Source organism: Tetrao urogallus (genome assembly GCF_951394365.1).
Source record: "Tetrao urogallus genome assembly, chromosome: 15".
In the NCBI taxonomy this organism is placed as follows: Eukaryota; Metazoa; Chordata; class Aves; order Galliformes; family Phasianidae; genus Tetrao; species Tetrao urogallus.
In genome coordinates, this window is record NC_136828.1 from 3949070 (window position 1) to 3973431 (window position 24362).

The 24362-nt window shown below is 37.7% G+C and overlaps 1 protein-coding gene across 8 annotated transcripts in view; it reads left to right on the forward strand.

The window, feature by feature from the left end:
• Positions 1 to 1171: 1171 nt before the first annotated feature.
• The window catches only part of RBFOX1 (RNA binding fox-1 homolog 1), a gene marked incomplete at both ends in the record, with an annotated part of 253772 nt that continues 230581 nt past the window's right edge, over positions 1172 to 24362 (forward strand). For 5 of the 8 annotated variants that reach the window (XM_079542963.1, XM_079542962.1, XM_079542961.1 and 2 more), the window contains one exon: positions 23407 to 23493. In XM_079542963.1, coding sequence (XP_079399089.1) covers positions 23407 to 23493 — 87 coding nt within the window. Of the gene's footprint in view, positions 1316 to 23406; positions 23494 to 24362 lie in introns of those variants that run through there. The other 3 variants (XM_079542960.1, XM_079542964.1, XM_079542965.1) reach the window with 1 other exon arrangement.

Here is a 24362-nt window from a genome sequence, read left to right on the forward strand (position 1 = left end):
TAATATAAATTATTTGATTTGCAGGTCACATCCTACTTTATTACATAAAGACTAACTAGATCTACTAATGAATAATTATTACTCTATAAAATAAAGGGGGGGAAAAAAAACCTGCAAGAGCAGAATACTAATTTGAGGTATCGCTCTCAAAGTAAAAAGTAAACATTAAATTCTGAAAGTTGCAAATGTAATTTTTCCATGTAACCCGATAGGGCAGTTCTTTGTAATAGATTGACTGGCTGTCAATTAAATTTGTAATTGTAGATGAGATGGGGTTTAGACCAATTTTAAGATACAATCTTTATCCACGCCTGCTGCCCTCCCCTCCCCCTCAGTGGGAGACAGCGTGCCACAGCATTTTGTTCATTCCCAGTGATTCTGCTGCAGTGGTTGCACCGGACTTTCTCTGTAATGCTTTCATAGGTTTCTCTAGGAAACTGGGTGGTAAATGACAAGTAGACATAAAATTAACGTGTAATTAAAAGTGAGCTCATTTACTGATTGTACTGTATATTTGCTGGAATCCTCTCGACTAGCCAAGGTTCTCTCCCTTTCCTGTTTTTTGCCTCTCACTTCTGTTCTTGGAACGGGAAAGCCCTTTTCATGTCAGGTGTGGGTCCTGGGAGAAAAAACGTGTGCGAGTGTGTTTGCGTGCGCGTGGAATCCTAACAGGCGCCCGGTCCCAGCTGGGCAGTGACATTAATTGCCCAGATCTCATGGCTGCCTGCGATGCAGCGTGTTCACTTTCTCTCCTTCCCTATCCTCTCCGGGGATTTTTAAAATGCAGTATTTGAATTTTGGTGAGTGGTAAAGACCCTGCCCTAGGACCCATTTGACAAATGAGAAGCTGTGCAGCATCAGCACCAGCCGACCGAGCCTCCCCGAGTCAATCTCGCTCTCGACTAGTCAGCAGCTACTGTTGTGAGACAAGCTTCAGCTCTCTGTCATTGAGGAAGTTCCATTTGCTCATCAATAGGCTGCAGGCTGTGTCTTCTTTTTTTTCCTCTCTGTTAAAAATCCGTAGTTTAAATCTACCAAGTTGCCTTAGCTGACAAATGAATGTAGGGATCTAGCGCTGGGGGAGAGGAAGGCAGTGAAGAAAGACTGTTTCCTTACTTAAATAATCAGAAGGAAAAAAACTGTAGTGACAAGATAGGGCAAACGTGCTTGCATGCAAGCCCCCTCATTTGTTCTACGTAGACTTCAGAGCAACACCATGCAGCATCCCCTTACGGGTGCAACCTGCGTGGCACTGCCGAACGTGGGCATGTGTCCCCAGCTCTCCTGTGCCTTGACTTTTATGTACTTACAGCAGGTAAGTTTGCTCAACTTTCTTTTCCTATAGTGCCTGCTTTGTCAGCATCGTTCGGGGGATTTGTAATTGTGAAGCTATTTTTTGTGTGGATCGACTGTATAAATGTCTCCCACTGTGTGGAGTGAATATCGTGCTTGCTCTTAGGAATGGGGAGAGGGAGCAGAAAATGTTTTAATAGAGACTCAAGCCTCTGCATATCTTTAATATTTTTTTACAGTGTCTTTATTGATGCTGTTCGTAGGCATTTAACACAGTACTCCGACTGCATTTCTCGTGGATGCTGTAGCAGAGTTTCAGCCATGAAGGACTGCTCTTTTTTTCACTTGCAGGCATAAATTATACTTCTAATGTAAATGTGCCCGATGGCAATTTTGTTTAAGCCTTCTTTGAAGCCAGAAATTTTAAGTCTGCGTTGAAACATGCTGCTGATTGAAATCAAGCTGATTTTTAGTCATTAAAAAATATAGAAAGCTGTGTCTGTGCAGAATTAAAATACTCCTGTCACCAAGTATGCTGGAATGGGTTTAGAAAGATGTTTTGAAATCAGCAAAATGATACCAATTTCTAAAAGATTATTAAGAGATTTTTTTAAAAAAATTCATTTGATGTCATATTTCTTGTTTTTTCTTTTTTTTTTTTTTTTTAAGTATTCCCACCCCTCCCCCTCCCCCAATTGCTTACCAGTTGTTAACAGCTCTCTGTTACCCTGCTATTTATTTGATGTCATAATACCACATTATTATTTAAACTAAGAGTTTGGGATCCTCATTGTATGCTGCTTCTCCACGGCAGTCTCGGTTAAAGGGAGTCATCTGGTAGGTGTGGAGAGTCAGCACAGATATGTTTTGAAGCAAAAATGATGAATCCTGTGGTTGGTTTTTTTTTTCCTGTTACTTTCTGTTGAAACTTCAGGGAAATAAATATTTTTTTTCTCACTGTAAGAAATGCCTGTGAGCCCTTCCAACTTCCATTACAATAGTTTATATGCATGTTGACTTCTGTGAGGCAGTCTCTAACTTTATTTCTGTATTTACAAATGCCTGGAAGATTTTTTTTTTTTTTTTTTTTTTTTTTTACATTATTTCTTTACAGTACGTCTTTTCCTAAAGATTAAATGAAATAGACGTGAAGCTTTTGTTTTTCCGCCATCTGTGCTTTTTGATACTGCTGAAAGAATAGAACTCAAGTATTTGGGAGTGTAAACCCTTTTGTAGCTTTTTTTTTATTCAGTAGTGCAGTATAAAACCATTTCTGACTTGCTCCTTGGAGTGTATAATAAAAAGGTTATTGCATATATCCATATATGCAGGAGGGGTATGTCTGCAATTAAAATTCATGGAAGATAAATATAATGTATTGAATTTTGATTTTTTTTTTTTTTTTTTTTGACGTAATTAAAATGTATATTCTGTGTTCTGGATACATTTTGGAAACGACATAGATCAGCTTTAATGATGCAGCGGGACTTGTGCTTACTGGTTGCATACAGAATGTCCCCCTGTATTTTGCTGGGATTGTTGCTGTGAGTTTGCCAAACAGCAACATGAACGTTGTTGGAATGTTTGATGCGGCTTTTGAAAGGAAAAACATGAATGAAGGTGAGAGGTCAACGTGGCCACACAAGGAGCTGATACAAGATAACCCAACGATGAGGTTGGGTGCTGTGATAATCTTCCTGTGTAAGCTATTGCCGTATCATTATGCAAACACATCTCTGGTGTGGTACTGCTTTAAGGTTTAAGAAACTGTACAACCATAATGATTCCTCTAAAATAGTGAATTCAACTCCATCCATTCCATTTGAGAGAAAGATGAGAAGTGATTGCTAATGCACTTTTACAAAGTGCTATATCTACACGATAATTTTTAACTCTTTAAGTGGATTAACTGCTACACTGAAAGTAATTTTTTTATTGAAGTGCTGGCTTTCTGCTCTGCTTAATCCCATTGTCAGTTCAGAAACATTCAGCCTGGAGTAATCACAATTAGACATGTTAGAAATTCACCTGAATTCCTGCTGATAATTGTGCCTGGATCAAAATGCTGTGCTTGTTGCTCCTTTTGATTGCTGATGGCTTTCACTTCTCCTGGGTTCCTAGAAAGTCACATAATTATTGTCTTAACTCATCTGTGATTTATTATTTCATGTATTTCATAGTTATTTTATGTATTTGTTGAAGTATTTCATCAGAACTATAGGTTACTTAACCTAAACGTAACATATTAGTTCTGATTTGAAAGAGTTAAGGGTAAAAAGTGCTCCGTATTTTTGGAAAAACATTAATAAACTTTTACCATGACAATCTATTTTTCCTCTCTCCTGCTCATTTTCTAGCAAACACAAAAATATCACTATACTTTTTGTATGTATAGTGAACATAAAACTATTTCAGTGAGAGTGAATTTTCTCACTGCTATGAAGTTATCTATTGATCTTAACTACTGGTAACCTGAAAGGTTTGTCTGGCAACTTTGTGATCAGTGATTCCCCTCCGCCTGTGGGCCCCATCAGCAGCAACTATACAGACCTTCTGTGAAACCTGTTCAGTCAAATATTTTTTTTCTTCCCAAATTACACTTCAGATACATCTGCTCGCTTGCACCTCAGTTAAAATGAAGTCAGGCATCTTTATTTCAAAAGGGGTCTCTGTTGTTAAACTCTAGTGTGTATTTATTTAACAGGATTTCTCATAGATCCTCTTCTCAAGTGGATCTGCAAAATTTGTTAGTGTTCTGGTCTATTGAAGTTTTATAATTGGAGACGCATCTTTTGTGCAAGACTGAGGCATTACATTCCTATATCAAGATGGGCACACCAGTCCTTCTCACAGTACACGTCTGTTGCCACGAGGATGGCTGTGTTCTGGGAGCATGCATTAATTATCTGAGAGGGGAAAAAAGCAAATGTGTTGGTAGTTGTTTAACATTGGCCATTATTTATTTGCAGAACTAACACCACTGTGGCAGTCTATTTAATATAAATGAATAAACTCTTCTCCATGTTGGACCCACAGAAGTGCTTTATTACTTTGTCCAGTGTGAAAAACTGTTTGCCCTGATACCTTCCAGATTACACATCTGCATAATGTTTTAAGAGATGTCTGAGCTGATTTTTTTTTTAAGAGCAGTTTGTGCAGTTCACTCAAGACATTCAAAGCTTAACTGTTGATAATGAAGTTGAAAATAAATGAAGTATCGAGGCCTAGTTCACATTCTGAGTTAACTGCCAATAAAATATTCATTTGAAAAAGCCAATAAAACCTGAAGGATGTTTCTGACTTAGTTAAGCTACTTAAAATTGTCTGAAATAACCTAGAAGCATCTTAAAGTCCAACTTCAGAAACCTTAAGAGTTATCAACCACATTAAAACCCAAATGACTGTGTCCATGGCAGCAATGAACAGGAGGAGAATAAAATTTAGTTATTATTCTTGTCATTTTAAAGGCAGGGAGAAATGGAAATGTATAGGTACATTTGGCTTAGTATTTTACCCAGTGCCAGTATTTAAAGGCGCAGAGAAAAGGAGCTCAGATTAGTGGGGTGCGCCATAATTTTATAATACTGTACAGTGTTAGCACCTGCTAAATTGATCTATTTTCTCATCTTCTCCTTAATTAAACACCAGTGAAAGGAATTCTTTCACTGATCTCAAGCTTATATTAAATGTTAGTGCAAAGGAACTTTTGCAGCAAAACTTTGCCTGTAAATTGAGATTTAGTGTATATTAATGGAGGTGTAGTTGTGTTAGCTTACATTTCCCTGTGACATACGTTTACCAGGAAATAGGGTTATTTATTTGGCATTTTCTGGATAAAGTGACAACAACCTATGTTTTTTTGAAACATCACACAATATTCCATATCAGTGTACAGTGTGGCTGTCGTTATTTTAAAAATGGTAGTTTTTTCTTTATAATGATGATACATGTGGTTTATTTTAAATAGTGAAGCGGTTTGTACAAAGGGTAATTCCTTTTAAATGGAGCAATTGCTCATAGTGGACATTCATAGATCGAAAACAATTGAACTGAAACTTCAATATCAACCTTTTCTGTCTTTAACAAGAAAGTGGTTCACGGTACAGCTCTCATATCAATGATATAAAAAAAAGAAATCCACCATGAAAACAAAATGAAACTCAACAAAGTCTCCATCTCTACTCCAGTTATTCCATTAGCGCTTACATGGTAAATTAGTGTAATTTTATTTGGGCCTTAAGCATTACGACTACAGAGAAAAGTTGAATTCCCCACTCGGTTACTCATGTCATGCTTCTGGATCTGATGATTTATAGGAATCTGAAGGACTTCTTATCACATTCTTTCTTCATGGCTTAATTCAACGTTGATTTATTTGATAGCATTTTCAATTGATGTAGTCAATAGTGTCAATAATGGAAAAAGGATTAGAACAGATAATCTTTGTGCTAAAATTGCATCAAGAATTAAAATGGATGAACGATCTCTGGATACAGTTTGCCATTTTTACAGAGACAGGCACATCAGCTGCTGAATGCCACCATCGCAGTGGCAGCTCTGCGTGCATCTCTGGCATGCTTCACTTTAGTGAGCCTTTAAAGGACCAGCTCCTTCAGTTGTGTGCAGCAACTGATGGTTTCTGATGTCACTGTTCCAACATATCGTGCATATACTGCTTTTCTTCACCTAGTCCGCTTATATTATTTGCTTACTGGATCACTCTTGTAAATTCTGTTAACCTGTCTTAAGTTTGTGAAAATTTAAGGCATCTGTTAGCTTGCAGATTGGAGTCTTTGCACCTTTTTTCTCAGTCTGCTGTTTCATGGTAATTTTCATGTGAGAACATACAACCTCTGCTTATGACTGCATGAGTGAAAAGATGTCCACGTTACTAATGCTCACTCACCATCTGTTTTTCTTACAGCTGGGCCTTGAATAATTGTCCAGTAGCTGATGGGCTGGGGGTAGGCAATTTTTTCAGGGCTTTCTGATTCATTTAACCAGTGTGCTGCCTCAGGAGCAACGTCGTGCTCGTTTATTCATATGTGTAGGGTAAAAATCTGTACTTTGTCAGATAAATGATAGCTTGCTAAAACAGGAACAGCAAAAAGCATTACCATGCTAGGAACAACCTCATGTGGATGCGTCTGCACCTAAGGGGGCACTGTGGCATGCTTCGGGAATGTCAGTGCTTGAAACAGACTTCAAAAGGTGGGAGAGGAACTGTGGCATCTCAAAGCACTGTTAATGCAGGAGTCAAATTGTCTTGATGTGCTGTTTGTCTTAATTAGAGCAAATAAGATCGTTTGGATTTTACCGACTAATTCCAAGCTGGCATGCATGCGGGGAGGCTCCTCTGATTCAAGAGATCTCACTGTTTTCATATCTTCAGTCTCACAAGAGCCATTCCCTTGCTTCCCAGAGGCTAATGAGAAGTGGCTGAGAGCAAGTGCTGTGTTCTCATTCTGAACAAGAGCTAGTTTGGGCATTGTCAAACAAGGTCACTCTCCTTACTACAGCCAGAGGAAGTGCTTTAGTTAAGTACCCATCTCTTTAAAAACTAGAGGACAAAAGATATCGGCTGAGGAGGTTGCTTGCTGCTTTGGAATTCAACTGCAGGAGCAGTTGGGAAGGAGCTCCCACGTGGCAGAGGCAGGTGAATAGTTCTGCCTGCCATCCCTGCTTTGTAGCGGGGCTCTTGGAACGGGCTGCGGAGCGGTGACTGGGCTGCGTGTGCTGTCAGCTGCTCGTAAGTTGTCATCTTTGTTGCTATCAGCTCAGTGTGTGCCTGGTGGTTGTTTTCTGGGGGGGAGGCAAAAAAAAGTGCGGTGATGTTACATATCAGGGGAAGCGTGCACTGGTTGTCTAAAAAGGGGCTTTTCTCATAACAACTAGTAGGCGATTCATTCAGTTTGCTTTTTGACCAGTAGCCATGCAATGCTATTAAGGTTTGTTTTTTTTTTTTAATGTTTAAATTTCTGGGTCTGGTACATGACTGCTACCATCAAGTTAATATTCATTCTGTTCAAAATAGTTTTGATGTCCATAGTAGGTGCTATGAATGACAGGAAGTGGTAACTGGTGGCACTGGAATTTATCGCCTTGCTTTACGGGGTTATAATAATGTTAGTGGAAAGGAGAAGTCAACACCCTCCAAGAATTCTTCAAGCTTTTCTGTCTTGTAAAGGTGTATGTGCAATTGATTCATCATTTCTAAAGTGTGATGTGTGGTACGAAGGCTCTCCAGAGGAACTCCTGTCATTCTTCTGCTGGCGTTGCTCTTTTTCCCCCTGAGTTGCCTGGTGCAGCACGATTGGCTCGTGTTACTTTTTGCTTCCCTTCCTGCTCTGTCAATGCTGCAGCAGTGAATTTAATTAGAGAAAATAGCATAGCTAATGCCTATAGTGCACTGCCTAGTTGTAGCTGGGCCTTTGGTCTTTTGCACTATAGCAGGCTCCAGCTGTGGAGAGATCTCGCTGTGTTTTGATCCTGCTCTTTCTCGTTGTGTTGAACACACGCAGAATCAAAATTAGACACTGTAGTAAGAACTGAAGCGTTCAGTGAATTATTTTTTGTTCACTGATTCTCCCTCTGCATTCTCCCGATATGGAAGGAGAGTCTGTGCTACTTCACAGCAGCATCTGAACGTGATAACTATTTCTCAGGAATAAGAATGCAGGTGCTTCCATCTTAGGCCATTATTAAATTTAACTTTTGACCTTTTATATCTAAATATTCTAAGAAATGTTGGTCTTCCTATCTGTAACATCCTGAATATGCTTTGTTTCATGATTACATGAATTTAACAGTGTCTCATATGTTTGTATGAGGTATGAATATGCTTATAGTTACAATATGCCTTTCCTCAACCTGCTATTGAGTTACAGGAATATTTATTACTATTGTTATGTAGATTGGAAGACTGCTGCTTTGTTTTTTGCTTCTGACCACCTGTTCTTTAATAGCCATTTTTAGTTTTGTCTACAGTAGCAAGTAAGCGTTCTTTAAATTATGTAGTTACAGGAATTGACTATGGGCATGGAAGTTTCTTCTCTTTAAAACAGGGAGTGGGAATAAGTCATAAAATGTTCATTTTCATAATGACACTGTCTTTTGTAAGGCGGTGTGAATTTAAAATACTCATTTGAAGTGTTTCAGTAAGAATTACAGGGGAAGAGACAATAACCAAATTGTTCAAAGTTTACCAGAGATTCATCTTGTTAACGCAGAAGCTGAGGAGAAAACACAGGGGTGAAAAGTAGTCAGCCCATATATTCCATAGGTGTCCGTTCTTTCTTAAGCTTTTTTCTGTGTCATGTATTAGTTGTCCTTTCTGGGATGTTATGTGGCTGCATAGCTCAATTAATGCTCTATGGCAGTAGGAGGAAAAAAAATGTCTCTCTTGTCAGAAGCTAAGTTATTTACTTTCAAAAGCTGACAGAATAGCACTGCAGGGGCTTCATTTATTTCCGTTCAGAATGTCATTATTGTGTAATGCGGAGGGACTTCTGCATGCATTGCAGGCTTACTCTTGTAATCTTCAGTCTGCTGGATAGCAGCAGAAGTGCAAAATGGCACACTGGAATGTTTCCCTTTTCTGACTTTAGCACATTTGGATTTGCAAAACTGCATTCCAAGTGTCTTAAATACTGACCGTTTACATGGCAGTAAACTTGTTTCTCTGTGGTGCTGATACTTGATATATGGGGAATCGTGCTCTGGCCTAGCCAGAGGACTGATTGTATCCTCAGTTACCTTTATGATGTGCCTCTTTTCTTCCTGATGGGGAGTGTGTGCTGTGAGAGTGCTTTTTCAGTGTTGCTCTCTTTGTAATTTTTGTCGCTTTTCTCTTGGATTTTTCTACAAGTGACCCTACAGGGAATATTTTAGTGCAGAGTGTTGTGTACAGACAACTTCCTATTTCATTTCCATCAAATATAGAGAAAACATTAAACTTTTGTCATCTCACATGTGCTTTGCAGGCTGGATGAGTAGTTTTGATTCCCCCCTCAAAATTCTGTCTGAGTCTACAAAAATACAGGAATTACAGTTCCAAGAGTTGGTTGCTTTTTAGTGGTGATGGGTTTTGATGTTGATGTTCTTGTTTTGTTTTTCCCCTCCTGTTGCTGCCATCTCCTCAATCTCGACTCAGAATGGCAGGTTTTCCCCACGCACACGAAATTATCTGTTGATTTTTTGAAAAGGTTTTTGGTACCCCCAAAGTTAAAGAGCTGATGTGGTTAACTTGAGGAGTTCCCTGTGCATAGACATTGCCCTTCTTTCTGCCTGCTCCAGTGTTCTGCTGGAAAATACCTTTCTTTAAGGAATTCTTGTTGCCTTTTCAGTGCTAGTTGATGTTTTTATTTTTTTATTTTTAAAGGCTAATGACATTTTCAGTTGTTTCCTTTTCAGGAAATTAAATATTTAAAACATTCAGATTTTGTTCATTAGGAGTAGATTTTATTTGAACGCAGCCTGATTTAAAATGGGCTGGCCTGCTTCTTTCTTTTTTTTTTCTTTCTTCTCTTCCTTTCTTTGCAGACATGAAATCCAATAAATTTCTATTGCGGTTGCTGGGCTTGGGGGAGAAAAGTGAAAGGAAAAGTAGAAAGCAACTGGGAAGCGTCAAACACAGAGTATGATGAAGTACATTTCATAGCAGCCAATTCCAAGCCCAAAATCCCTGTTGTGCAGGAAGGCTTTCCAACTCACACAGGAAATTCAGCCATTGCACAGCATAGTATTAATGATTTATACACACCGCAGCACTGCTTTTGTTCACTGGCAGAGCCAGGTTGTGTTAATAAAGGAATTTCAGGGAAAAGGGTCCCGGCATGCTGAGTTGTTTTGCTCAGTGAAGTAGATGCTGCTTTCATAAATCAAAAGAATTTAGAGCTTTACAATCTTCCAGAGCTGCTGAGGGTCTGTTTGTTTGTTTGTTTAATCTGATTCACTCAGGAATATTTTCATTTCTTTTCTATAAAGTATGAATGAATGAGTACTGGATGAGATCTATCTCAGCTGTTTTAGGGTTGATTGGTTTGCTTCAGAGTGGCATTATGCTTCCGTTTGTTTTCCATTTGGTATTTATGCTTTATGGTGTTGTCTGTGGAGTTTAGCATGGTTTTATTAACATAAAGAGATGCAGATCACGTTATATTGCCTTCTTTCGTAGACACAACTAAGTAAAATGTAAAGACAAAATATGCATTTGTAGTAAACTAAGCAATTTTGACCCTGTTATCTAAAAGAAAAAAATGTAATAACTCTGAAGCATTTGTTTCATTTTACAATTGCGATAATTTTTCTTATTAGTAAATATATGCCTCCATATTATTTTGGTGTGAATATGAGTATTAACTTTAAAGTTCTTCTTTTGCAAAACTTTGTTTCCTGGTGGCAACTGCAGAAATATGTACTCAGTTTTTTATTTACTCGCATAATCATTATTTTCATATTGTGGGTCAGTATCGATGTTACTAAAAAAGAAATCTCTTAGAGTTGATAGATATGTAGATTAAGGGAGATGTTTAAAAACAAATCCAAACAACTCCTCATCAAAATTGTGGCATGGGTTGGTGTTAAGCAATGTTATGGGGATGCTATCCTAGAAATTAATCACTTTTTATGTTTATGCCACGTAGTCTTTCCATCATTGTTTCACAATGAGCATGGGGGTAAAAAAAAAATAAAAATAAAAAAAAAATTACAAGAATGGTGTTTTGCAGTTAAGGGAAAAGTAGCTTTCCGGGGGAATCTTGAGATCTTGTGTTACACAGCAGGCACAGCACAGTGTTTTCAGTCTGTTTAGATCATTCAGAGTTGATGATTCATGTAGTGTTTGCTTAAAGAAAATGTGACTGCCCTGTCTTAGCTTCGCTACAATAGAAGATGTCTTTCTTGTGTTTCTCTCCTGGCTTTCTGAAGTCAGCAATGTGGGAATCAGTCTTAGAGAAGTTAGAGCTATCACAGAGGGGAATTCTTTGTAGTTGGTGTGGTCTGAAGAGAGATAAGTATTTTCTGTTTTCATCACTGGTTTAAATGTCATGGATTAATATAAGGCAGGTGCCCAGTAGAGCAGGTTTATGTTTGTAGAGTACCATTTTTGGATTTGTTTGTCCTCTATTATTTGGGTGCATGAGTGTTTCATTGTGTTTAATTATGTCTGTGAGGCACAAGACAACAGTCAACATCTGCTCTATTGTTTCCTTGGTTTACAGATAGCTTTGGTGGGTTATTAAACAATCTATTTTTCAAACAGAACACAGAGAAACGAGCTGCACCCATATTATGTAATTTTGTAAAGGTACATTATGTAATTAGTCGTCTAGTATTTGCACAATAATCCTTTATTTTGTTTGAATAAATGCTCTTCCATTAATAATACTTGATTATCTCAGGCAGTTTTTAATAATAATTTCTAGTTTATAATATATGCGTTAGGCTGATTTCACCATGTGCTCTATAGTTAAGTATTTCATATGTAAGCAACACTACTGAATTGTGAATGGTCAAATAAAAATCAGAAATGTGTATTAAGTGTGATTTTATTACTGAAGCAGCCACTGATGAACTCTTACTGATTACAGATAACGTGTGAATTGACTTGAGTTATACACAACAGTAAAAAATTACATTATTCCCCAAGCCTCAGCTGGGGAGGGCAAGACTCAAACTGCTTTTACTTTCACAGAGTCTCTCCTTGCTTTGTCTCTAAAAAATATTTCCAGACACTAATGATGAACACATCCTAAATGGCCTTTGGTAACCTTCGTTATTGAAGAAAGTTAAAAATGTTTAAGGAACAGAATGAGGATGTGGTATTCTCACAGCTATTCAGCTGTCCATGTGTACAGTTAGAGAGCTGCAGCTATCCACAGCTGCTTATTGTATGGACATCTGAGTCCTTAGAAGTACTGCTAATGCAGTGTGGATGATAGAATACACAGGTATCCCAGTGAAATAATGTTGTTAAGTATCATTTTAACACCAACTAAACTGTTTCTTTGTTGTATGTAAGACTGAATTTGAAGGAAAGAAAGCGTAATGCACATAGTTCCTCAAAAGTGTGCATCATTTACAGAAGTGGTGTTCCAGTTGCTTATTTAAATGTTTCACAAAGTAGTTGTTAGCTTTTAGCATGGAACAACAATATCTCATGTTTTTGGCTTGGACTGACCCTTTCTCCCTTTTAGCTATTCATGTGTATCAGTTGTGAAAGGTGTAAATGTCAGTCACGGATTCCACTCTTTTCAATTTTGACCTGTTCATTCCATGAACTTTGGCAAATGAAATCTTAAAAAGGAACCAGCATTTTGTTTTTATTTGTTTAAAAAGAGAAATGCCGAGGTCATACTGCTTGTAATTAACTTTCCTGAAACTTGAGGGGAAGGTATGGGGAAAAAAACAAACTTTCTGCTTCTTCCCTGCATAGTGTTTACTGCTGGATGGTTCAGTAGGGCATGTCTCTAAGGAGCTTCTCTTTAAAATAAACATATATGTTTGTCTACAGTACAGAAGCCACACAGGTGTCTTCAGCTGAGTGCTCAGGGGCTTTGTTCCGATGTGCAATGCTGACATAAATTTTAATGGGAGGGAAAAACAGGGTCAGATCTTCTGCTGGGGTGGATCAGCACAGTCTGTTGACTTTCACTAAAGAAGAGGTCCTCAGCTTGGATGTAAAATTAATGCATTGTACAAGTTATGTGCATTTTCTCTTATATTTCTGTATATTTTGCTTGTGAATTGTTCTAAGTACTTATTTGCACTAAAATCATACACATAATTTATGCCTGTTTGCGGTTGCAAATGGGCTTTGATGGAAACTCCGGGGGAAAGTGATGTTCCCTCAGTCTCACTAGGGAAGATGGATTACAGCAGGTAGCATTTGAGCTGTGGCAGTCGCTGGCATGGCTTGTTTGCATGGCTTCACCAGGAATTAGTCCCATGGAGAGCTGTCTGTATGATTTTAAAGAGTTAATCAGAACTGAACTGAAGAGAATAACAACTGAGAACGTTCTTTTTCTTGTAGCCAAATAGATCAATAGCCTATAGCAAAGATGATTAACTTCCACTGTATGCAGTAGTACTGGATTACATGAAGTGTTTTTGGAAGGAGAATTATTTTTTTCTTGTCTGATCCACATTTATTGTACTACAGGAGGATTGGTCAAATCTCAGTTCTTAAACACTTGCTCTTCATTGTCTTTCTTGGACCAGTAAAATCTTAGCCACATCCTGTGAATAGCCTTGATATAAGCTACAATCAGCTAAAAAAAATAAAAGAAATAATCCTCTTTCGCCTTCCTTTTTAGCTCGAAACTATACCAGTCCTTTGCTGGTACATTCTGAAGGCACTCATGATGTTTGATTAAAACCTAAATGAAGGTGATATTATAAAGACTGTAATTCTTTAGTCCTTTCTAACATGAAACAGTCGTAACCAGAAAACAAAAAACTTGTAAACTGGATGATATGGAGGCCTGTTATCATTTGGCACTGATGCAGTAATGTTATGGTTTTCCATGTATTCTATCCTTTTTTCCATGTATTCTATCCTTTCCTTTTTATTCTATCCTGTGGCTGAACGTGGGATCGTCTCCTTCAACAGTTGCATTAGAACCTCCAAGACTGAATTGTCTTCAGACATAGAATAGCAATAAATCTGAAAAAGCTTTAACTTTGTGATATCTAGATTTGGAAGCAAACTTCATACCAATTGTGTTGCCTTACTCTTTCAGCCAAATCCTGCTTGCTTCAAATGCTTCTAGATTGTATTTCTTGGCTAAACTTCAGTACTTAAAACCTCTTGTTGGTGTCTTGAATTGAAATGAATTATAGCTTGCATTACATCTAATGCCTTCAAATTTTGATATTTTAGTTCCAGAAAATATGAAGCTTGCTAGTTCTGAACTGCAGTTCCTTCTGATCCGTTTAAAGATGTGTAGGGTCTTTATTGTTTTGGGTTTTAATAGATTATTTCTCCAAAATATTTGGCTCACTTTGGAGTTGTATCCTGTGTTGGTTTCTGCACTAAAACTGTTGGGTTAGGCTAGGGCATAAATGATGTATTTATAAAGGCAAGAGACATGATTTAATGCCATCTCATGATTCACCATCCAGTCCTATTAATGTGAACCTTACTCAGGGGAATGAGTAGCTGTTACTTGTCGACAAACCTTCTGTATGTTAAGGGGGTGAAGTTGTATTGAAAGATCCTTATAGTGATACTCTGCTGTTCCCCAGGGAAGCAAATGAAAAGTGTGCTTTGATGAATAATGAATGTGATAATTGGGGTCAGGAAGAAGTCATAGCTTCCTTTGGTGGAGTAGTCAGAGTGGCCTGACTACAGCAAAAAAAGAGAAGTTCATTTGACCAAATTTGGCAGTAAAATTACATGGCTATCTGCCATCTCCACACAACCCAAACCTAAGAGATGACAGTGACAAGCAGGTGGCTCATCTGCACTGTTCTAGAATACAGTTCTGAGATCCTGTCTTGTACCTGTTGATGTCAATAAGAAGACAGCTGCAAACTGAAGCTGATAGATACTGGTTGTATCCCAAGTATTGGCAAAAATCTGATGTGAAATGGATGGTGATCTGTCATGGCATTGCTTCAGTATATCAGTAGCATTCATTAAAAATGGATATTGATTAGAAGTCAGTCTGGTCTTCATTTGCAAGGAAAAATATCTTTTGTTGTAGCTGGTGTATATTTGCAAATGAATGCACCCCCAAGGAAATGATTATATTTCGTAGAGAATTTCCCAATCTCATAAACTTTGTATAAACATAAGACTTCTCTCGCGCACCTTCCAGAAAACTCGGAGGCAACCTCATTGCCCTGCAGCTTCCTGAGGAGGGAAAGTGAGAGAGGGAGGAGTCAGGCACTACTTCCTGGCAATGGATGATAGGACTCAAGAGAACACCATAAAGCTGCAGCTGAGAAGGTTCAAACCTCACATTAGGAAAAAAAAATATTTACTGTGAAGGTGATTGAACACTGGAATAGAGTTCCCAGAGGTGGTTGATATCCCAAGCAAGTTAGCATTCAAATGACACTTGGATAACGTCCTTAGTTGTGTGTTTTTCTTTAGCCCTGAAATGGTCAAGCAGTTGGACCAAGTGATTTCTAAAGATGCCTTCCAAATGACTATGCTATTCTTATTAAGAAATGATAGAGAAATTCAAAAGCCAAGTAGTGAAGGATATCTGAAGTAGCCAGATCATGGGAATGATTATTCTCAAAGAAGCCAACAGTGGAAATTCCTCTGTAACTAGTGATAGGACTAAAAGAAATGGCCTCAAGTTGTACCAGGGGAGATTTGGGTTGAACTTTTGTGCTCTGTGCCACAATATATATATTGATGATGACAGCTTCTTAGATTTGTGCAAGGGCAAAGAGTTCAGCCATTGAGGCATTCCTTAACTTTGTTTTTCCCTGCTTTCCTCCATCTTTCTACCATATATGTCATCTATGGAAGTGAATTTTTGTGACTCACTGAATGGTAGGTCACTCTTTATTGGTAGATCACTCTTTATTAAACAGGTGACAAATATGTCTAGCAGCAGTTGAGTCAAAGACAGAACTGATGCTTATTAAGGATGAAGAAGAGAGCAAAGAGTTTACAGCAAAAATACTTACCTTCATGCGTTCCTGAAAATAATAATGCTATGTGTATTTAACATGTGTTTACACATCTGGATGTGTGTTTTTTTTTTAATAATATTGTCATATATGATAATTTTCTTGTATCATATGTGATTATAAGCTACATTAGATGGGTATAAATACACAGCTGACTTGTAGAGAAACAGCGATATTGGTCATTGTGCTACTTTAGCAGTCAGTTCATCTACCAGTCACATGCCAATGTTTTTGTGTGGCATTCTGGGTTGAGAAGGTTTTATGAACTGAAAAAAATTTACATGAAGTTCTTAGCTGGTACCAGAAAATCATAGGAGAAAGTACTAATGGCATTTTGAGTACAGTACAGTTAGGAGATGAGGAGATAAGTCTGGGTAATGTGAAAAAGGAACTGATCTCTTGGTAGTTCACAGTAGTAGGCAGGGTAGGAATAAGCTGAAGTCAGCCCTTGAAAGTGATGACAAGTACCTTATGGTTGCTGAGATAGTAAAGGGATGTTGCGGGACAGTGCAGGAAAGGAAAGCAGAAGTGATCTTTGTGGGAGCATTCCAAATAGATCACAAAGTAAATGTGGTGTTCTTTAGTCAGTGAAATACTAAAGCAGCAGATGAACCAATTGCACAGCTCTGATGGCAAAAAGCAAAGTTTGGAGTCAGTGAAAGCAAAGAGTAAGTGCTGACCACATGCTCAGCAGCCCATGTTTGCTGTATTTTATTGGAGATAATCTATGACTACTTGTTCTGCAGTCTGAATGCCATGATTTTTCTAGAAATGCAAACTGTTTCCCTAACATGCTTCCTAGGTTTTTGCTTGAGGTCCTTCTGTCTGGAAGCACAAAGTCAGCTGTAGTATTATCATTTATCTTGGTTATCTTTACATTAGCCACCATTAAAACAGTGGACTTTTTCTTTTCCCAAGTATGCCATTGGATTGTATGTTTAAAAAAAAAGTTGAACCTCAGTTTAGCTGAAGAACTGTGGGCTTGCTGGTTGATGGAATCGAGTTCATTTTCAACAGCAGATAGTTTTTAATTTGGTCCCAAGAGCTTATGTGATTTTTCTAATAGAAACTTCAAGTTTGGAAGAAAATAAAATGTTTGAACAGAGAGATCTTCCTTTTTTAGAGTGTAGAACAATTTCTTTGTCCTTTCTCTCGCTAGTCTAAACGGGGATGCTCATTAACTTGGTAGACTGATTGTATCAGCCATATTTATGTCAGATAGTTGAAGGACAGTAGAGATTTTTTTGATTAGCAAATGGATATTGTAGCAACTTCTAAGTATAAATATCACATCTTGTGTTTTGGTTTTGCTGTTAAGTATAATAGGAATTGGCTGGGGAATTGGCAGTTGGCGTAAACAGCTTGTAAATGTACTTGGAACTTTGCACAGAAGAGTAGAATAACAGCAGCAGCTGATGACAAGGGTCAAGTTTGGATAGTGCATCAAATGCCCTCAGAGAGCCATTGGTCTCATAGCGTTTTAGCAAAAGGTAGAAGTAGAGCCTTTGGAAGACGAGTATTGTTATAAGAAAAAAAGCAGCAGTCAAGGTTTAGGAGAAGAAAAAAAAAAAAAGACATGCGGGACTTTTTCCTTTCAGCCCTGTTCATTTAATGTCTGAATCTGATTAACTCAAGCAGTGGTAATCACTGGTAGTCAGTGGCAGCTCACCTCTTTCACAGCATGTATGGAGATGATCTTCTGGGGAAGATCATGGGGCAGGTCCTCGTGAAAACTATACTAAGGCATGTGGAAGTGGAGGAGGTAATATTAGCTAACCAGCATAGCTTCACTAAGGGGAAGTACAGCCTGACTAACCTAGTGGCCTTCTGTGGTGGCGTAATTGCATTAGTGGGCATGTTTAACGGATGAGGAAATGGCTGCAAGATTGTACACAAAATAGTGGTCTAGATGTGAATAAGTGATGAGTGGTGTCCCTGAGAGGTCAGTACTGGGACCCTTTTTTGATGCTGTCATCATTGATGTCAACAGTGGAATAAGAGTGCACTCTCAGCAAGTTTGCAGATGACATCAAGCTGTGTGGTGCAGTTGACATGCCCAAGGGGTGGGATACCATCCAGCGAGGCCTAGACAGTCTCCAACAGTGGGCCAAGGAGAACTTCTTGAGATTCAACAAAGCCTAATTGCACTGGGGTTGTGGCAGTGTTCACTGTCAATACAAATGAGGGATGATAGAATAAGCATGGTCCTGCCGAAAAGGACTTGGGTTTACTAATGGACAGCAAGCTGGGTATGAGCCAGCAGTATGCTCTCGAGGCCCAGAAAGCCAACTGTATCCTGTGCTGCATCAAAAGAGGCATCGCCTACAGGTTGAGGGAGGTGATCCTGTCCCTCTGCCCTGTGCTGGTGAGACATTACCTCAAGTACTGCATCCAGATGTGGAGTCTTCATGACAGGAGAGAAGTGGAGTTATTGAGGCATGTCTAGTGGAAAGCAACAAAAATGATTCAAGGGATGGAACACCTCCCCTGTGAGTGCAAACCAAGAGACTTAGGGCTGTTCAGCCCAGATGAGGTTTTGGGGAGACCTGGTAGCAGACTTTCAGAATCCAAAGGGTTGCTATTTGGAAGAAGGGAACAGACTCTTCAGCAAAGGCTGTTGTGATAGGACAGACGAAAATAGTTTCTAACTAAAAGAGGGGAGATTTTGACTAGATAAAAGGAAAAAGTTTTTTTTTATGATAAGGGTAAGGAAGCACAGGTTGCCCAGAGATGTGATGGATGCCTTGTCCCTGGAGACATTAAAGATCAGGCTGGACTAGGCTGTGGGCAACCTGATAAAACTATAGATGTCCCTGTTCATTGCAGGGAAGTCGGAACAAATCTGGCAATGCTTTTTTTGAGCCAGTATTCTTAAGTTGCTGCAGATGATGGAAAACTACCCAAAGAGACCTGGAAACTATGTTCTTTTCTTCATTCTGAATTTTCCTATTCTGGAAAACTGATGAGAAAATTTAATGAGAAAATGGAGAACAGGAAAGGTGGCCAGAAAAAAGGAGGCTTAAAGAAGAACTAAGAGGTATCAAATATGAAATAGCATAAGCCATAAAGAGGATGCCAAAGTGAAACTTGAATTATTTATGATATGTGAAATGGGAAATTTAGCCTAATGTTGGAAGGGAGTAGGAATTATTTGATTTTTGTTGGTATTGTACAGTGTTTGGAAGAACCTTTCTTTGTGGCTAGATACAAGCATTAAGAAGTATTAATTATTTGGCAGGAATGTGGTCTGAACAGATCAGTTCTGTCAGGATCAGATTAAAGCACACATTGATTGGCTGATGACTGCATTGCAGGGATCTGCCTTTTCCAGGCAATGTGGCTCCAAAAAAGTTATTAAATTATTCTTTATCTCCAACCACAGCATGAATAAGCATCTAATTTTGCCTTGGTGGAATAGCATGGTTTCATGGGATCACACCATAGAATCCTGGATTCTCCCAAGTTGCAAGGAACCCACAAGGATCATGGAATCCAAGTCCTGGCTCCACTTTGGACTACCCAAACTCTGTGTCTGAGAGTGGTGTCCAAATGCCCTTTGCACTTCAGGAGCAAAACTACGGATGTTAGGGCATTAGATGTAAAGACCTGAGAAGGAAATATGTCTAAAGCACAACACTTTTGTTTTATTCCTCACTGTAGCATTAGCTGACTTTCTACTGTTACCTTAGCATTCTTGACTTCTTCAGCTCGGCTATTCAGATCAGTTTCTTTCTAGGAGGCAAGTTCATAATGGGATTACTATGTTAGATTTTGGAAGTTTGATTTTTGTTCAGTCCCTTTGTAGAATAATTGAAGTCGTTTAATTAATTCACATAGTACATTGTGTTATTGTGGCAAAAAAGTTTTAAATAATTGAATTTTTATGAGCTTCTTAGCTATTACTCAGGTGGTGAAAGCTGGGACTGTTCAGGCTAGCGTGATAAAAGAATTATATTGCTCCTATTGTTTTTTAGTATACAGTACACTTCAGAATCTTCAGGATTTATTTTCATGTGTAATATCTGTCTCCTGTCTTTTAGTAACATTCTGTTGTTAAAAAAACAAACCACCACTTTATTTCTGTTTACATATTCTGCTTAAAAGTAGCTTTCATCTATTTTCTCTTTCCCTTTTTCTTGTCTTTCATTTATTCAATTTTCAGTATCAGAAAATCCATAAAAAATATTAATGGAAAAACACTTGTGGGTTTGGAAGCAGCTGATAGAACCATGCCCTCAGCATACTGGAAATGGCTTAGCGTGTACTTTTTTTTTAGCAATGTTATAATTTTCTAGAATGTGTGAAAGTGAGAGCTGTGGAGTTGTTTAAGATAGGTGATCTGCAATTTTTGCAGGCAGTGAAAATACTGATGTAGCCACTGTAACCATCAGTGACTTCAGATAAGCGATTGGTGTGCACAGCGCTGAGCATTCTAACTTTTTGCTAGTAAAAACTTTTAGGCTCATGCTTAGCCGTAATCTGGCTGTAGGTTATGCTAAAGTAAGATAGAATTATTAGCATATTTAATTCTCTTCTGGCTTGTTCCATGTGTTGTCAGCGTTTCTTATAATGATATTTTATACGTTCCAAGAATTACTGCAGAACAAGTGTGACTATTAACGCTAACAGTAAAACTGAAGAAACTTCCATTTTGTGTGGTTGGGAGGGAGACTTTACTGTGAAAACAAGTCTGTTGATAAATACTGGTGAACGTGATTAGTTACATTGGCGTAAATTCAGAATTTGGCACGGGACAGAGATGCAAGTAAAGCTGTATGTACTTCTGTGGTTTTGATTCACAGAGGTTTGTGCGAACTTAGGTAGCTGGTGCACACATGGGACATCATCAAAGAGCCCAACCAGAAAGTCAGAGCTTGGAGTTGGAGTGCCATACAGCTATACAATTTAGAAGCATGTTGTTATAGTGAGGCAAGCAAAGCATCCTTTCATTAAAACAGGTAACTACGGTTTATTTTCAAAGTTTATTTTTACATATTCCAACCTCAAATGTAGTGAATATAAATGTTTTTAAAACACTCTACATTTTTATTATTCTTGAATGTTTATACTATTTGGAAAAGACTGGAAGGGCCCTCTTCTGAGTTGAAGAGTTCAGACTACTGCTGCCTAATGTCACTAGATTCCTTTGACAAGATATTGGATTGGAAAAGCTGTTCTATAACCTCACTTATTCAACACCAAACTACATATTAGAATTGGTTTTTTTTTGCTTTTTTTCGTAAGTGTTCCAGAATTGCCCTTATCTTAAAAAGTTTCTTCCTCCCATTTTCTCCATGTGTTCTTAGTTTTTTTCATTTCCTATTATGACACAGTTTTTCCATTTACCTGAATAACACATAAAGGATTTCCTCTACAGCTATTGTAATTGAGCAGTTCTTCCTATAGATGCATGTAGATTCCTTTCTATAACTCTTAACATCCTCATTAACTTCCCAACTTCGTCGCTGGGAAATTTAATCAACCAAAATAATTAATGAAAATGTTGACCATTCCCTTGAGCCTGCTTTTTTTCCTATACGAATCATCTTGCTCTTTTGGTTTTCTATCAGATCAATTACAAATGTATTGAAACAAAAACTGGTTTTTACAGAGCAACTCACCTATCTGTGGTTATGTCAGTTGTCCTGTTGGAATCATTTAAATAAAGTTTGCAAACCCTATTTTATAATCTCTGTTGCAAGGTGAAAGAAACTTTCTTTTCAAGTGCAGCTTACTGTTAGACCAAGCAAAAGGTAATGGCTAAAATTGAAGTGTATACTTTAAGAAGTGAAATAATTTTAAATGAGTTGCAATGGCAGTGCACTTTCTCACATATGTATTTTGTTGATATATTTCTGTATGACATTTTTTCTGTATTTCTGTATGAAAGATTATGACTGGTATTGTATTTAAATTTCTGATAATCTTTTGGCAAAAAATGCCAGGTTAGAGTTTGCTTAATAATTTAAACTACAGATTTCTCAATAAGAAAAAATAAATAGCAGCTGAGCATAGTGAGGTGAACAGCATTATCCCCAACAGAAACGTGAAGCCACTCTATAAAAAGAAAATGGACCTAGGTAAACATCGCATCATCACATGACAATTGCTGTGCTCATTGGCAGCCTCTAAGAAAAGCCTCATACAGGGTCACTATTTAACATCTAAAGTTAGAAATGGTGTAAGGCTGTTAGTAACAAGGGTCAACATGCACCTGCTAAGTTAGATTTCTAAATCACACAATACAGCTGCTGTGATACATGAGAATCAATTACTGAAAACCTTTCCTGATGGTCAAAATGTGACATTAAATAATTGAATATCACATCAAATCTTGTCTGCAATTAGTTATCTGGAAAAGTAATTATGCAACAAAATCGAGTAGCTTAAGTTAGTGATGTGGAGCACTCTGGTTATTCAGAAACTGTAGGAGAGGATGACAAATACTTTCCTAACTTGTAACATGAAGTTTTAAACACCCGATTCTTAATTGAATTAAAAATACCTTGCTCAATTTTAATTCTTGTCATTAATTTATATCTGCAATTGAGGATATATACTGCATACGTAACGAATGTTAATGACTGTTTGTTTTGTCTGAAGTAAAAATGATTAGGTGTAGAAGAGAATTATTTGCAAATAGTGCATTGAGCAGCAGATCTGTTTTGCTTAGGGAAAAAAAAATCAGGCTGAATTCATCCCTTTTGTCTCTTACACTGAGTCTGAGTTTAATTGGAGAACAGAATGAAATTCTCTAAAGGTCAAATTCGTCTTTTTGAAAAAGCTGTGATAAATGCAACAACATAGATGTTGTGAAAGGTTTGAAAAGCCGTTAAAATATAATGTACACTAAGAAGTTGTTAGCTAGCGATAGCTAGTTCTAGTATTCAAAATAAGCAAGAAAAATACAATGAATCAAAACAATATGTACAAAATGTAACAGGCTTCAGTTTCAACTCTCACATGAATACTGTTTAACAGTTAATAAATACAAAGAAGCAGTAATTTACACAATCATAATAAAGCTTTTTTTTTTTTTTTTTATTAAGCTTCTGATAGCGACTGTTGTCATATATATGTCAATTCATATATCATTATTAGTTCTAATCCTGTTTGAAATCCAGGTTGGGGAGTTTGAACTGTATGTGTTTATTACTTAATCTGAACTGATAAAGAGTAGTTGGTTAGTCATGTTATTTAAGCTGGTCCCAAAATAGCACCTTCCTTTTTTGGTAGAGTTAGCTTTGCAGCTGTTGTCTCTATCTGTTGTCTCTGAAGAAAAATTTAACATTAAGAGTTGCTGACGTCAATTTTTTTCTTTTTTTTACAGCTGATGTGGGCTTTGCCCCTGACAGAAGTTATTTGGTTCTAGCTCTGAGTTTGGAAGAAGTTGGTATATAGATTTTCCCCTAACTTTCAATTGATGTGTTTAGCTTTAGTGGGAGTAATACTATCACTTAAACCATGTTGTCGTCTCAAGGAGTTTTGCTACATCCATATGGAGTGCCAATGATTCTGCCGGCAGCACCATACTTCGCTGGACTTGTTCAGGTAATGCAAGGCCGCTTCCAACAAGCAACTTAACTCTAGTGCACTTAGAGTAATAATTGGAATTTTTATGGTTGAGAAAGCAAACACTTTTAATACAAGCAAAAGCTCTCATGTATTCGGTGAGAAGACAGTAGGAAATCAAAAAGATGGATCACCCTAATCTGTGTATTGACATCTCTCATGGCTGAATAAATGGTGTAGTTGAGCTATATTTGCTTCTATTGATTTGTCTGCTATTTAACATTCATGCCTTTGCTTCACGAGGTTGACCACAGGGCAGAGGATTTGATATCCCTTCTGCGTTTCTGAGGGACTCAGCATTCCCACGGCAGATCATAAGACAAAGTAACTTACCGTGATGTGTTTAGGTTAAGTGTTTTAGCACAGCATGTATGTATAGTGTTAAATAAGCATTAATTAATATGTTATGCATCTTGCTGAATGAAGAGCGGTTTGTGGGGTTTTGTGTATGTAAAAATATATCGTAGACTACCTGTGTTACTTTTGAGCCAAGAGAGTGCAAAATCCTGCTTGTGAGAGAGAGTTTTATGTTTTAGAAGTTAACTGGCAGTTACTGGATGTACTTACTGTTGCTGTGATGTCTGTTTTTATAATGATTTTATCAAAAAGTGGAATTTTCTGTTGTTAGACTAAAGATTTTTATAGGTTGTGTAAGCATTAATAAAGCAAAAGCTATTCCATTGTTTTTAGTAGTAAAAAATTCTAAGAGAGAATTCGAGTAAAATTTTCAAGCATTTCCCAAATGTCTCCTATAGGTGGGAATTATGGCTGCTATGTATAAAAAGGCTCGAGAGACAATACTGTATGGTGCTGCATTTCTCTGTCTTGGTAGCAGTCAGTCAAATTAA